Source organism: Pyxicephalus adspersus, chromosome 9 (genome assembly GCF_032062135.1).
Source record: "Pyxicephalus adspersus chromosome 9, UCB_Pads_2.0, whole genome shotgun sequence".
NCBI classification, from domain to species: Eukaryota; Metazoa; Chordata; class Amphibia; order Anura; family Pyxicephalidae; genus Pyxicephalus; species Pyxicephalus adspersus.
Window position 1 is genome coordinate 55209308 of NC_092866.1, and position 12622 is coordinate 55221929.

Sequence of the window (12622 nt, forward strand, 5' to 3'; positions counted from 1 at the left end):
TGCTGGTAGTCACCCCATATACCCCACCCCAGTATCTTAATGTACTGCACATGAGGCATCTAACAACCAGGAGTTCAAATTCTGCTCCAGTGTGACTTTAAATTGCTGGCTTGGAGGCTCATTTCAAAAATTGGAATACAAGAAAATTACAGAAATGCAAAGCAATGTTCTAAGTTAAAAATAAAAAAACAATATACACATACAACATTAAGCTGAAATCCCAATTTTATGTCTTGTAATGAAATTATTATTAGATATAAAAAAATGGATAATTGTGGTAAAATGCCGACACCACATACATTATGACTACTGATTCCCATGAAGAAAATGGTGTACAGTTTTTAAAACATGGAGACAGACTGGATCAGAGGAATTTATGACATTAATATGTTCTATGGACTAGAAGCTTTACACAGGTTACTAAGAAATTTAATTTCCGAGTCTCCTTTGCCTAACTTTACAGTAGCCAATTCCTTATGGGTTAGAAATTACTTCACCTAATAAGATAATGCACAAACTAATGATGTGCTGTCACCCGAAGCAAGTTGCAACCAATGAAAAATCAGCTTAGGTAGTTCAGTGTTTGGCATGTGAAGCATCCACAGACCATGATGTCTTCATTTGTACAACCTTATCGTCCTGGCAAATTGGTTTAATCCCACAAAGCTGATGCACTGTCTCAATCCCAACTGAGTTTATTTGTAAAAGTGTAAAAGAAAGAAAGGGTGGGGTTTAAATGTGCCAATATATATATGATACATTAGGCATGATTTTAGAGTTCACCTAACACGGTATTATTTAATTAACTCCTTGGTGTTGTTAAATGTATGAGGGGTTTTAAGTTTGCATGTCAAAATTTATTGCGCTCCACTGTTCTTTGTAAATAAAGGCCTACTTCAACCCATTTTTTCTTTTAGTTTTGCACCGTCTGAACATGGTATTTTACATTGTCTACACTAAATGTTTTTTGGCTGTGAATCTTCCAGAAAATACTGCTTGCTTAGGTGGGGAGCCTGAATTCTTGGGGACTTTAGTGATGAGGTTGTATATTTGTGTGTGCAGAACTTTTAACAAAACTGTTTGTTGGTATTTACAGTGAGCCCACAATGCTTTCAATAGTGTATTTTACCATACATTTTTACAGCAATAACCATGTAAGGCACCAAACTTGTATGGAGGTGTAATTGCAGGATATTTATATTTTCTTAACACAAAAACTGCAAAGGGTCTTTAAAATCTTTTTGTATAGTGCTCAGCTGCCAGCCATTATGTTTGTAGGTATATTATGGGCTTTGGCTCACCATAATTTATTTGCAAACATACAGTTTAGGAAAATATTACATCTTTTTAAGGTTAAGATGCACTTAATATTTTGACCAGTAGGTGTCTCTATTTGGTGTAGTTTTAGGATTCTCACCATAACAGTAGAGATTGATGATCACTAAATCATACAGTCTATGCTAAAAGTATTCTCAAAGTGGATGTATTACTTAAACTGGGTGTAATGCTTTAAGTTAGGGCAGTGAAGTTAACATCCTTCCAAATATTATTATTTAATATCTATACATGCCTAGTATTAAATTTCTATAAAAGGCTCCAAAGCAAAGAGGATCTGTCTATATTTCTGTTCAGAAGAGAAAAAAATGATGAATGCAAAATGTGCATACATTGCTAACAATGTATTTTGAATGCTTTCTGTTTGACAGAATTTTAATTAAAAAAGGCGTGCAGTGTGCTTAAAAAGGGCAGGCTGTGTTCAATAAAACCAACAGCGATCCCGAAAGTGAAAATGTTTTTTGCCCTGCATGGTTGAAATCTATGCATCCGAGGGCACCAAAATCATATTACAATTCTGATTTAAAACCCCTCACCTACACAAGTCCATAAAGGAAACCTCCACTAAATTAAAACAGTGTCTGCCATTGCTTACTTTTTTCACAATTCTAATTGTAATACTGTCTTTGTTTTTTTTTGATAGTTTTTTTTTGAGACACTGTCCTGGAACTACCACGCAATGTTTCCTTGCTAACTATATATAGTTTTTCTAGGTCACTTAGTAGGTGAATTAGTACTGATGCTACTGGAACAGTTTGTCCGCTAGCAAACTATTTTTTTTTTTCGGAAGTCCATAATGAATCTCCATACTTTATCACTAAAGTTTTAAATCACTTGAAATAAAAAAAAGTGTAAAATAACTGATTTGATAACTAAAAATTACTCAGAATCCAAAAATTCTGTGTCTAATGCCTCATATTCCAGTGCTGTGGTTCTGCCAGCAATTATGTCAATACTATACTGATGGATACAACCACAGTACTTGGCGGGAGTATCCTGTGGGCATCTTACACACCTAGAAGTGTTGGGTGTTGGATGCTTAAAGCACCGAAGTCCAAACATGTCACCCACAAATAGGCTTTACTTGCAATGTTGTATTTTCTGTTTTCTTAAATGCTAGTTGCCTGATTTGCATGCAGATCACTTTGGCTTATTGATTTATTTTTTACACCCTGACCCAGAACAAGCATAAAAGTAAGAAATGCTGACATATTTATGACATGTTTGTATAATACCTGTAAATCAAAAAAGTATTTAAATCGGGCAACTAGCAGTTTTTAGAAAATCCTTTAACAGCAGCCTTGCATTTCTTCTTGTCTACTGGTGTTGCTCGGAGGCAATACTAGGCGAGTGTGACCATAGCTGAAATCAGACAACAAAGAAGCTGACAAATGAACTGGTCTCCAAGAGTTATATCTTTCATTGTTTTGCTCTTTTGCTATAGTCTCTAATAACATGCATTACATGGAAATTGGTTGCAACTTGCCTAAAATTACTATAAAGTACAAAGAATGTCCACTTCAATCTCTTTGTGTTTGTACTCTACTAAAGAACCTTAAACCTGATGCTTATGCAGATGAAGAGGGGTGAGGCAATGAAAAGCGTTAGTGGAACTTGCCAGTAATACACACTAATTACAGCCTGCAAAATAAAACTAGCTGAAACATGCAAATGAAACGGTAAGAATAATCAGTGTATAATTGCACATCCTAAAGTGTACTGAGCTACTAACCTGACAGAGTGATTCTGCTGTCTGACAAAAGGAAATCACTTGTTAATTATGCAGAAAATCATTTGCCATTTTTGCTGCCTAGTCATGTAGCATTAGATTACATGGAATTATTGGTAATTAATTTCATGTCTGCGTAGTTCATGACATAACAGAAGCAAAATTTTAACACTCTGAGACACTCCAATACACCTCAAACAATAGTGACAAGTGACGCACAAGCCATTGAGACAGAATAGAAACAGGAGACTGTTTGCATCAAAGGTTCTGAGCTTACTGGGCACTGTTTAATTTGGGCCCTTTATGTAACAAAATGTTATCGCAAACTAAAACACCCTTGGTGTTCTAAAGAAAAAGGTTCTATAAAAAATCAGTGAAATTTCTCTTTGCATCTAATTCTTTGCCAGTTGTCTACTACGAGATGGAATTATTAGTACTAGTAGATCTTAAAACCTACAATTCAGAAGTTAGGTTGATGATACAGGTTTGGTTGCAGAGTAAGGTTGAGACTTAGGCTAGGTACACACGTGCAATGGTTCTCGTCTGATAATCGGCTGAACCGAGCGTCCGAACGAGCGTCCTGGCGAATCCACAGACAATGAATGATCATACTACAAGTGAAAGGGAGAGAGCGCGGTGGGGTGACGCTCCATCGATCTCACCCCTCCTCTCTCCATAGAGCAGAATTGTGCTGGTATGTAAAGCGCTCATGCATCGTGCAGTCATTTGCCGTTGGAAAAGATTGTTAAAGATCCTTTCCAACAACAATTATTCCACGTGTGTACTTAGCCTTAGAAGTTATGCTAAATTATGCTGGTTTAAAAAATTTTAAAAAAAGGTCTGCAGAGACATGTATTGAGAGAAATGTAGGTAATAATATTGGTACACATCCTAAAAATGCTAATTGCTTGGCTTCTTTTTAATTTCATACTTTCCTAATCCTTATTCTAGAACAAGGGGGCAGTAAGTGGAACACTTGAGCAGGACTTGACTATTTTAGTTTGGAAAAGCAACATCGCCATTGTATGAGCATATGAGGCAACTAGCATTTCTAGAAGTGGCGGCTCACATATTTCTTTTGGTCTAGGTTTATTTTTATAGTACTTTTTGAGAATAATATTCTCCCGGAGTCGTCTGTCAATAATGTGACATGCAGCACTTATTTAAGACTTTTGGGCTTAGTTGTGTTTTATTTATTCTTTGTTTAGTTTTGTTTTGAAGAGTACAATCCTTATAGCTTTGGACCAGGTGGTGGGGAGGGTGCTTTCAGTGACTGCAGTAGATGACACTGCATCTAACTAGACATTCACGCTCTCAGAGTTCAGCATAACAGAAACCGAGACCTGCACTCTTCTGCCCATTTAGGGCTCCCTTGCTGAGGCATTCATCCAGTGTCTAATAGACCTAATTATTATGGTGTCACCTGACACCTGTGTCCCACAGTGCCGCAGCAAAATAGCCTGATGCAGCAGCAGGCTATAAAGGAGAAATGAACTGACCAATAGGATTGGTGGTTTCATTGATATTACACTTATATGGATATAGTTAGTCCTACTCCATAAATAATTTTTAAAATAAATGCCCTTAATATAACTAGACCTTTGCTTTAAAAAAAAAAATAAGTAAATAGTTTTGTCTGTCTTGGGTAGTTTTTTCTAGAGTCTCTGAATGAGGCTGCAAAGTATTTTACATTTAATATAGCCACCCCACAGCACCTCGTTTCTCTAGGGGAAGAGTAGCTCAGCCAGGAAATGTCTGATCACAGACTACAGACGTGCTGTACAATGTCTAATATGATTAACTGGTTTTATCTGATTAAATATATTCTAACAATTCACCCATGCCTTTTTTTTCATGCTCGTACAAATAGTACAAATCTGGTATAATTTGCATTATCTATTTACTTTATTATTCTGAAACATGGGTTCCAATAGAAGAACAAAAAAAAAATCTTGTGAACAATCAGACATTCCCAGTACAAACAGCCAAAGAGCAAATGTTGCAGCATGCAATAGACTGCAATGCCAAACTAAAGTTTGGCTACATTTAGGCATCGTCAGAATGTATAAAGCTTGTTTGTGTTGTAGTACAGCACACAAAAACACATATCACAGGAAGTAAGCTTACCTATGGATTTCTGCCTTCTCATCGTGCCACGAGGTACACCCAGAAATGGGCCATGAGGGCTTCCTGGAACAGTGGGTGGCATTACAGCGATACCCTGCCTATCATATATGGACTAAAACAGAATGAGATAAAAACACAACTAATGGAAGGCCTTTTCAGTCACATGGCATCATCAAACAACTTTCAAAGGGATAACATACATTCTCTCATATTCTGTTTTTGATATTTTAAAATCCGTTTGCAAATGGCAGAATGGTATACAAAGAAGTCCAAAGCTACCCTGGGTAAGTAATTCTAAAACATACAAAAGCATGATAGTTACACTTTTAAGCTTAGGGTTACACATGTGCTTTTTAATCTTGGAGTAGCACAACTAAAAACTGCTGGTTCACTTTGGTTTTAGTATACAATACTGTTGGTTGAATGTGAAAAGATATAATAGTTTACTGCCATTAGAAGTCTTTAAAAGAGACATTCATTCAGAGCAATCGGTTTTATTTTAGATGGATGTTTATTGTCCATGTACCCTTGCAGAAAATTCCTTTCATGTCTTGCCCTAGAGATGCAACAGAAAGTGAGGGAAACTTCTTACTTAGCTGTCACCACTGGAAAGTTTTCCCTTACTTTCTGTTCTATTTCACAAACCTTGTCTTTTCATTATTCTGTAGCATCATCAGGACAAACGTAGTGAATCTATCCAGTAAAAAAACAGACAGCAATGAAAACGTGACAGGAGTTCTAACCCTTCCTAATCTAAAACAATTAAAAAATGTTGGCTAAAAATATACTATTCATCTAATTTAAGTAAAAAGACTTCTTTACAATAAAAAAAGACAATCTTTTTAGAAGCTGTATTTCCACTTTCTTGCTTAAACATTGCCTATTTCCTTTAGAGTGGATGAATTTTATTAAGTAAAAAAGTTAGGCTATTACTTTTAGGAAACCAATTTTGTTTTTATGAACAAAATCCAAACTAAGGTTTACATCTTTCACATATCCTGGGTGTGGCCAACCTATGTTCACCTAATACAATGTAATAAGCATGAATTTGGTCCAAACTATCATCTGTTAATCTTTCCATCACACAATGTTTGTCGTGTATAGTGTCTGGATGTGACACAGTAAACCAGCTAAAACATTGGCTACTTCAGCCCACCTCTGCTACTCACATTGGCTTCTGTAGCAGGAGGGAAGCATCTGCTTGTTGGGCGCTGCTTAATTGTAGCCACCCTGGAATCTACTGGCACGTTGTCCGCTGGTCTTAAAGGCTTGCCTATTGGGGTTGAGTCTTCATTTTTATCTGCAATGAGATTGCAAGTTCATCTTCCAAAAGAACCCTTAATACCAGCTGAAAATATCAAACTTTGTAAAATGCAGTCAAATGAGTAAAACTGAAGTTGGTTTGTTGGTAATAAAGCACGGCAGTAGCATTCTTCAGGCGTGCAAGCTATATTCTCTGCATGGAGCATGCATGAGTTTGTTTTAAGCCTACATGCATGTGATCTTTACTTAGTGGAACGCGAATTACAATCCTCCTCTTCAAACACTCAACATCTGAAAGATGAACATCTACACAGAAATGGAGAGAAAACCTTTAGCATAAACATTCCTACTATTGAAGTACAGCCCTCCTGAGATGTGTAAGGAAAGTGGAGGAGTCATTTTGAAAGACATGTCTTGTGCAAACTTGTTTCATACAAAGTTCCCCATAGCCTCTGGATTTACATAAAGTGTTGCAGAAAGCAATGAAGACCTAGTAGGAGAAATACGTCCATCAATTATTTTTACTATTCCTAATTATTCATTTGCAGTTGCAATGCAATATTTGTCTAATTTATTGGCAAAAAATGACCCTTTTGTTGACATTTTTTCTAGATCTATCCCTCCAAGTGATTCTTTGAAGATGTATGGGATTGCACTTTTTTTTAGAAGCTATAATCCTGCAACTTGCCTTATTGAATGGGTCTGTTATTGAGGACAATGTACAGACTGGACTTCCTAGAGTGCAACTGTATTGAGGATTTGGGTATTTGTTTTCAAACTTTGGCAAGTCAGAACATTACAGGATACTGATACTAAAGATGGCAAACATGCCATAAAAACTTCTAACACAAAAATGCAAACTATTCCCAACTAGGCAACATTTTTTGGTACAAAGTTTCTATTATTACATCAGTGGAGTACTTGCCATTTTACCTGGTTTCAGAATCAACTGAAATGAACAAACTTATGGCTACAGGGGAATGTAGATGTCACCTACTGTGAGAGCAACATCAATCTGAGAGATTAAAGATAAAAAACAAACAAACTTCCAATAGCTGTTCTCCTACAAGATGAAAAGCAAGGGAGTCTTACTGTTCTTCTCCTCAATCTCCTATTTACTTAATTTTTAAACTTGACAGAGTGGGGTTTGCAAGTTTTTTGTGGGTGATTTGCATTTGGTAGATTTCTTACCTTTCATGTGGTCAACCCCTGCCTACATCTCAGACCACTAAAAACTGAAGTGTCAGATTTTTTTGTGGGTGATTTGCATTTGGTAGATTTCTTACCTTTCATGTGGTCAACCCCTGCCTACATCTCAGACCACTAAAAACTGAAGTGTCAGATTATGCCATCATGTCAGACCTCTCTAGATTGTAGCATATTGTAATGGCAATTGATCATTTCAGCTTTCAAATTAAACATGTGTATCAGATGCTCTGTTTAGGTGATTATATGTATAAGGCATTAGACTGATAAAAGTTCAAGAAAACTTTAAGCAATTTTTTTTTCCAGATTGAATAAATCCACTTCTCTGAATAGTCATACTGTCACACTCTTGGGCAAGAGAAACAGCAGTCTGTACATAGTCCTCAAGAGAACAACGTGGGTAAGTAATATTAAATACTTACAAAGAATACAGTTGGTTTCTGCCTGACTTTGGTTTACAGTGCAATTATAACTGTTTGCTCTTTACCTGCTTTGACAATTTTTCCTGTCTGCAATGGGTTTGCTGTAAGGCCCGGCGAATGATGGGAAAAGCAGAAACGCGCAAAGAATATAAAGCATTATAAAGCAAAGCCTGTCTCAGCCAAGCAATGGATTAAAAGAGCACCAGTCACTTATTAGTCAGCCACTAATCTCCGGCTTATTTTTCCAGCAAAGGATTGGCCAACGCTATACTTATTTCTGGAGGTAAAGACAAGCAGGCATACACTGAAACTTCCATCAGGCAGAAACTTCTAAAGACCCTTTACTAAATCTATGTTCTGCAGGACAAAGTCATGTTTCTGGATCAAATAAAACAGGAAGAAATGGACCAGTGGTTGTTATGAATTTGTTTTTTCTGCACTGAACCATAACTCATTTATCCAACATTGTAGGCTTCTTCTAAGCACATTTTCAACATTGGTAAAATGCATTGAAACAATAAATGAGAAAAATTCCTTTTACTTTTAGCAGAACTCACCAATGAGTCGCTGTGTATTTGGGATGTGATTGGGATTGGGATCTCAACTCTGCATTTTGCCTTTCAAGTCAGATTAAATGAGTTCCTTGGACTCTTAACTACAATTATTTATAGCTGCCACCTTGACATTCTCTCCCAGGTTTTACCAGTGGCAAAAGGTTCCCTACCAATTCTTGAGATAAAATATGAGTCATTTGCAAATTTTTCCCAAAGATTTAAAGTTTATAATTCTGATAATCTAAGAGCTAATCTAATTCTGATTATCACAGAGTAATACTTTATTAGTTGCAAAAATGATTAAATCTATCACTTAACTTTATGGCTGCAGTTGAAAATTACTGCTAACTCCTATGATTGGCTGCCTACTTCGCAACAACCAATCACAACGTTACAATGAATGCCGGGAATACCATGGGTAATAAATAACTAGGATATAAACATAACCAACCAATGCTAGGTGCATTATTAAAATGTACTGTACTAACTTTATATGTACATGTATATCTACACTAAACTTAATGAGAAATTAAAGTGGAACTATACAAATCAGAAACAGGCAGGATTTTTATTGCAAAAGGGATTGCAGATGATGTCCCTTCTGCAGTAAAACATACTTGCCTGCCTGTTAACCAACTTCTGGAGGTACACTGAGCTGCACATGCTGCTGTGATATGCCAGATACCCTGACCTAGCCATTTAATATGGTCGAAGACCTGATACCAGGAAGAGAATTGTGTTGGGTGAAGATGGCTGGGGCTGCAACACAGCGAGGACAGGTAAGTGCAATTAAAAAATTTAGATATAGGTTTAGAGACCTTTAGAGAGGTTTTGCAAGGTATATACTATGGGAGTTTTCTCAAAATTATTCCTGATCAATATTACAACTTATTCCTACTAATGACTACGGAAAGGATTATGTACAATCTCCTCATTCAATATTTGATTGATTTTGTAACAATATCTCGCCCTGTTTTTTGTTTTTTTTTGTTAGATCAGTTCAATGTTTTTATCTAATCAGTAGTCTAATTGACGTAAAAAGATTACATACATTTTGACCAGTTTTAATTACATCTTATTATACACATTGTTAAAGTGCACTCAAAATATCAAACCACTAAAACGGTTTGTTTTTAAGAAGTTCCCCAGAAGCAGGCAGCCATTGAATATTCAGCATTTTACAAGACATTTCTTTTTACACATGGAGGAACAACTGTGAAATAAAAGGCTAAGCTCAGAAGACAGCAGAAACTGATGACGCCAACATGAACATCCATCTAAAGAGCCCCCGAGAACAAATGTCTAGCATATAACAGGGCTAATTCAATCTTTCCACATGTGAATCAATCACCCATCCTGGAAATAAACCACAATCCCTAGTGAAACATTTCTGTATTACCGAGCAGGCTGCAGAGTTCAGTCACCTCCCTTCCATGGCTTGAATAAAATCTCCCACTAGACAATATATTACACTGATATATCTATGTATTTCATGTATCTGATGCCGGGCTTATTGTGATCATTGATATTGCAGCTTCCTGGGAGTGATGTGGATTCTGCCTTACATAATTCAGTTAGTTTATGTCTGCAGAACTTCATTCCATTTTTATATATGCTTTATAGTGGGTCCTATTTCTTTTCTAATGTGATTAACTTTTAAAATGAACCTGGGCCAAGATCACATACACAAAAGTATTTACATATGCTGAACAAACAGTAAAAATATCTTTAAAGGCTTTACTCAGCTTTGGGTCTATAAGAGCATTGTGTCGAAATGTATTTCTTTAAAGTTCAAACAGTTATGTAAATATTTTTTAATGTTTATTTTTTGCTACACAAGAGCAGATCACTGCAGTCTGCCAGAGCTCTAACTGATTATCTGATTTAAAAATATAAGTTGTTAATAACTGTACAGTAGTGTATTTGTTGGTATTTCTTTACCTGTGAATAATTTCACTTTATAAGCAGGTAGAAAAGTAAAGAATGGCTTGACTTACAGAAATGATAAGAATAAATAGTTAAATATCTATCGCCCTTGCACAGGTGCACTTTTTTTTTAGACTTTTATGCACCTTGGCTATTGAAACTGAATATATGATAAAACAAAAACAAAAGGTGGTTTTGTTCAGTGTAAATGATCCCTTTGACGGGTATAATTTTTTTTTTTTACTGCAGGTTAGCTTTTTAACCGTTTTTTTTTTTTTGTTTTTTTCTTTATCATGTGCTTATTTAGAATGGGCTTGGAAAATGGATTGCCTAACAACAGCCATGGAGGGTAAAATTTGTTACATGTGGCATATGTGCATTTCTGGCTCTCTAAAGTTCCACTTTTTAGTTTGAATGATCAGGCAGGTTATTATTGCAGACAGGGGACAGGCAATGTCCTTTCTGCAATGTGTCTTACCTGCCTGATGGCCCGAAGGTTTCTTAAGTCAAAGCTGAGATTCGAATGCTTTGTCAGCTTTGGTTACCAAGGAAAACCGGCTTCCCTTGAGTGTGCTGGGATGAATGAACAGACACATGGGAGTTATGTCAGCCTAGCATAATCAATCAAGATTGGTCAAGATTGTACGGAAGAGGAAGAAGAGAAGGAAAATGGTGGCACCTTAAGCTGAAATGCGAATCGGTGAGACACACAGATTTAGTTCTGCTTTAAGACTGCCTACCTCTGGTAGCGCTATGGTCAAGAAATATTATTAAGGCTTTGCTCATTTCTCAAAATAATGACATTACAACTATTTGAAGAACAGTAAACCAATCTTAGGACATGTGAGTAATGGCACACTAACTTTAGTTAAGAAAATCCAAATTTGACATAATGTAATTTCTGCCTGTAGTAAAGTGAAAAAATAAGTGCAATCCCTATAACATGCTTGTCAAGCATGAAAAGATCATGAAACGCTAAAACAAAACTTAAATATAAATATGCACTGTTTTACATGACAAAGTAAGTAAAATATATTACAGCAAAAAAAGACAATAATTAGAATTTTTCTGAACCAAACAAATGTTGAGACCATAATAAATTTAAATACCTGCAAATTTTTGTAACATGTTTACAACTGTTTGCCTATATTTGTCTGCCAATTTCCTCATACATTTGCCAGCAAAAAAATATCTTACTACATAAATTATACCAAAGAAGAAATCATTTGCATCTCTTCAGATGTGCACAGTTTAATTGTAGAGATGGGCAAGGTGCATGCAACAGATCTTCTTACACCAAATAATGTATTACCTCTACCCCCAAGCCCAGTACATTCATGTCCAAGACACTGCACAAAATACTTGAACTATGTAGGAATGGCCACCACTTTTTGATAAAACATTAATTCATTCTAACCATGTCGTTCTATGTCTTGCATCAGCAATATCTGCCCTCCTCAGGCTATAGAAGAGAAACAAGCCTAGTCTTCATGATCAGAATGCGTGTTTATCTTATTTAATACATTTACTCATGCGCTGCTTAACAAAGTGAATCAATTTGATGAATGTACTACTTTTCTTTTTGATCACATATAAACCTGGAAAGAAAATTATTATCCCAAAACTATGAGAAGAAAGACACAAAAGTTAAACATTACAAAAGATTAGCAATATCCCAATGACCCAGACACTAAGCCCTCAGGGGTAGTTCCTAAAAGGAAAGGGAAAAAGTTTTGGAGTAATAAACAAAAAGTAGCATTTTCCCTTACCCTTCTTTTTCCGTACAGAAGCTTGCAAGTAAGAAGAAAAAGAGCAATTGTCAAATTTACACTAAAAATATTTATAAACATTGAAAAAAACTCCAAAACCCTATTGTAAAGTATATTAGTGTGTAAACTGATTTCAATTAAACATTTTCCTTCGCTATTCTTGGACTTTAACTTGAGAACCTACTCTGTATGAGAAAGGTGTTTTTTGTGTCCAATACTTGTTAAAAGTATGTAAATACCTCAATATCCATAGCCTGGATACAGGTTTACTTTAGAAAGATCTAACTGTGC

At 35.9% G+C, this 12622-nt stretch overlaps 1 protein-coding gene and 1 long non-coding RNA gene across 5 annotated transcripts in view; one reads left to right on the plus strand and one right to left on the minus strand.

The window, feature by feature from the left end:
- SHANK2 (SH3 and multiple ankyrin repeat domains 2) overlaps positions 1 to 12622 on the minus strand; it is a 129900-nt gene that overhangs the window by 11059 nt on the left and 106219 nt on the right. For 2 of the 4 annotated variants that reach the window (XM_072422090.1, XM_072422092.1), the window contains 3 exons: positions 6361 to 6491; positions 5192 to 5303; positions 3068 to 3088 (listed from right to left, as the gene is read on the minus strand). In XM_072422090.1, the coding sequence (XP_072278191.1) occupies positions 3068 to 3088; positions 5192 to 5303; positions 6361 to 6491 (264 nt within the window). Of the gene's footprint in view, positions 1 to 3067; positions 3089 to 5191; positions 6323 to 6360; positions 6492 to 12622 lie in introns of those variants that run through there. The other 2 variants (XM_072422091.1, XM_072422093.1) reach the window with 2 other exon arrangements.
- Positions 7908 to 8492, plus strand: LOC140338055 (uncharacterized). Its single transcript, XR_011922172.1, has 2 exons — positions 7908 to 8060; positions 8331 to 8492. It is a non-coding gene; the product is annotated as an uncharacterized lncRNA (long non-coding RNA).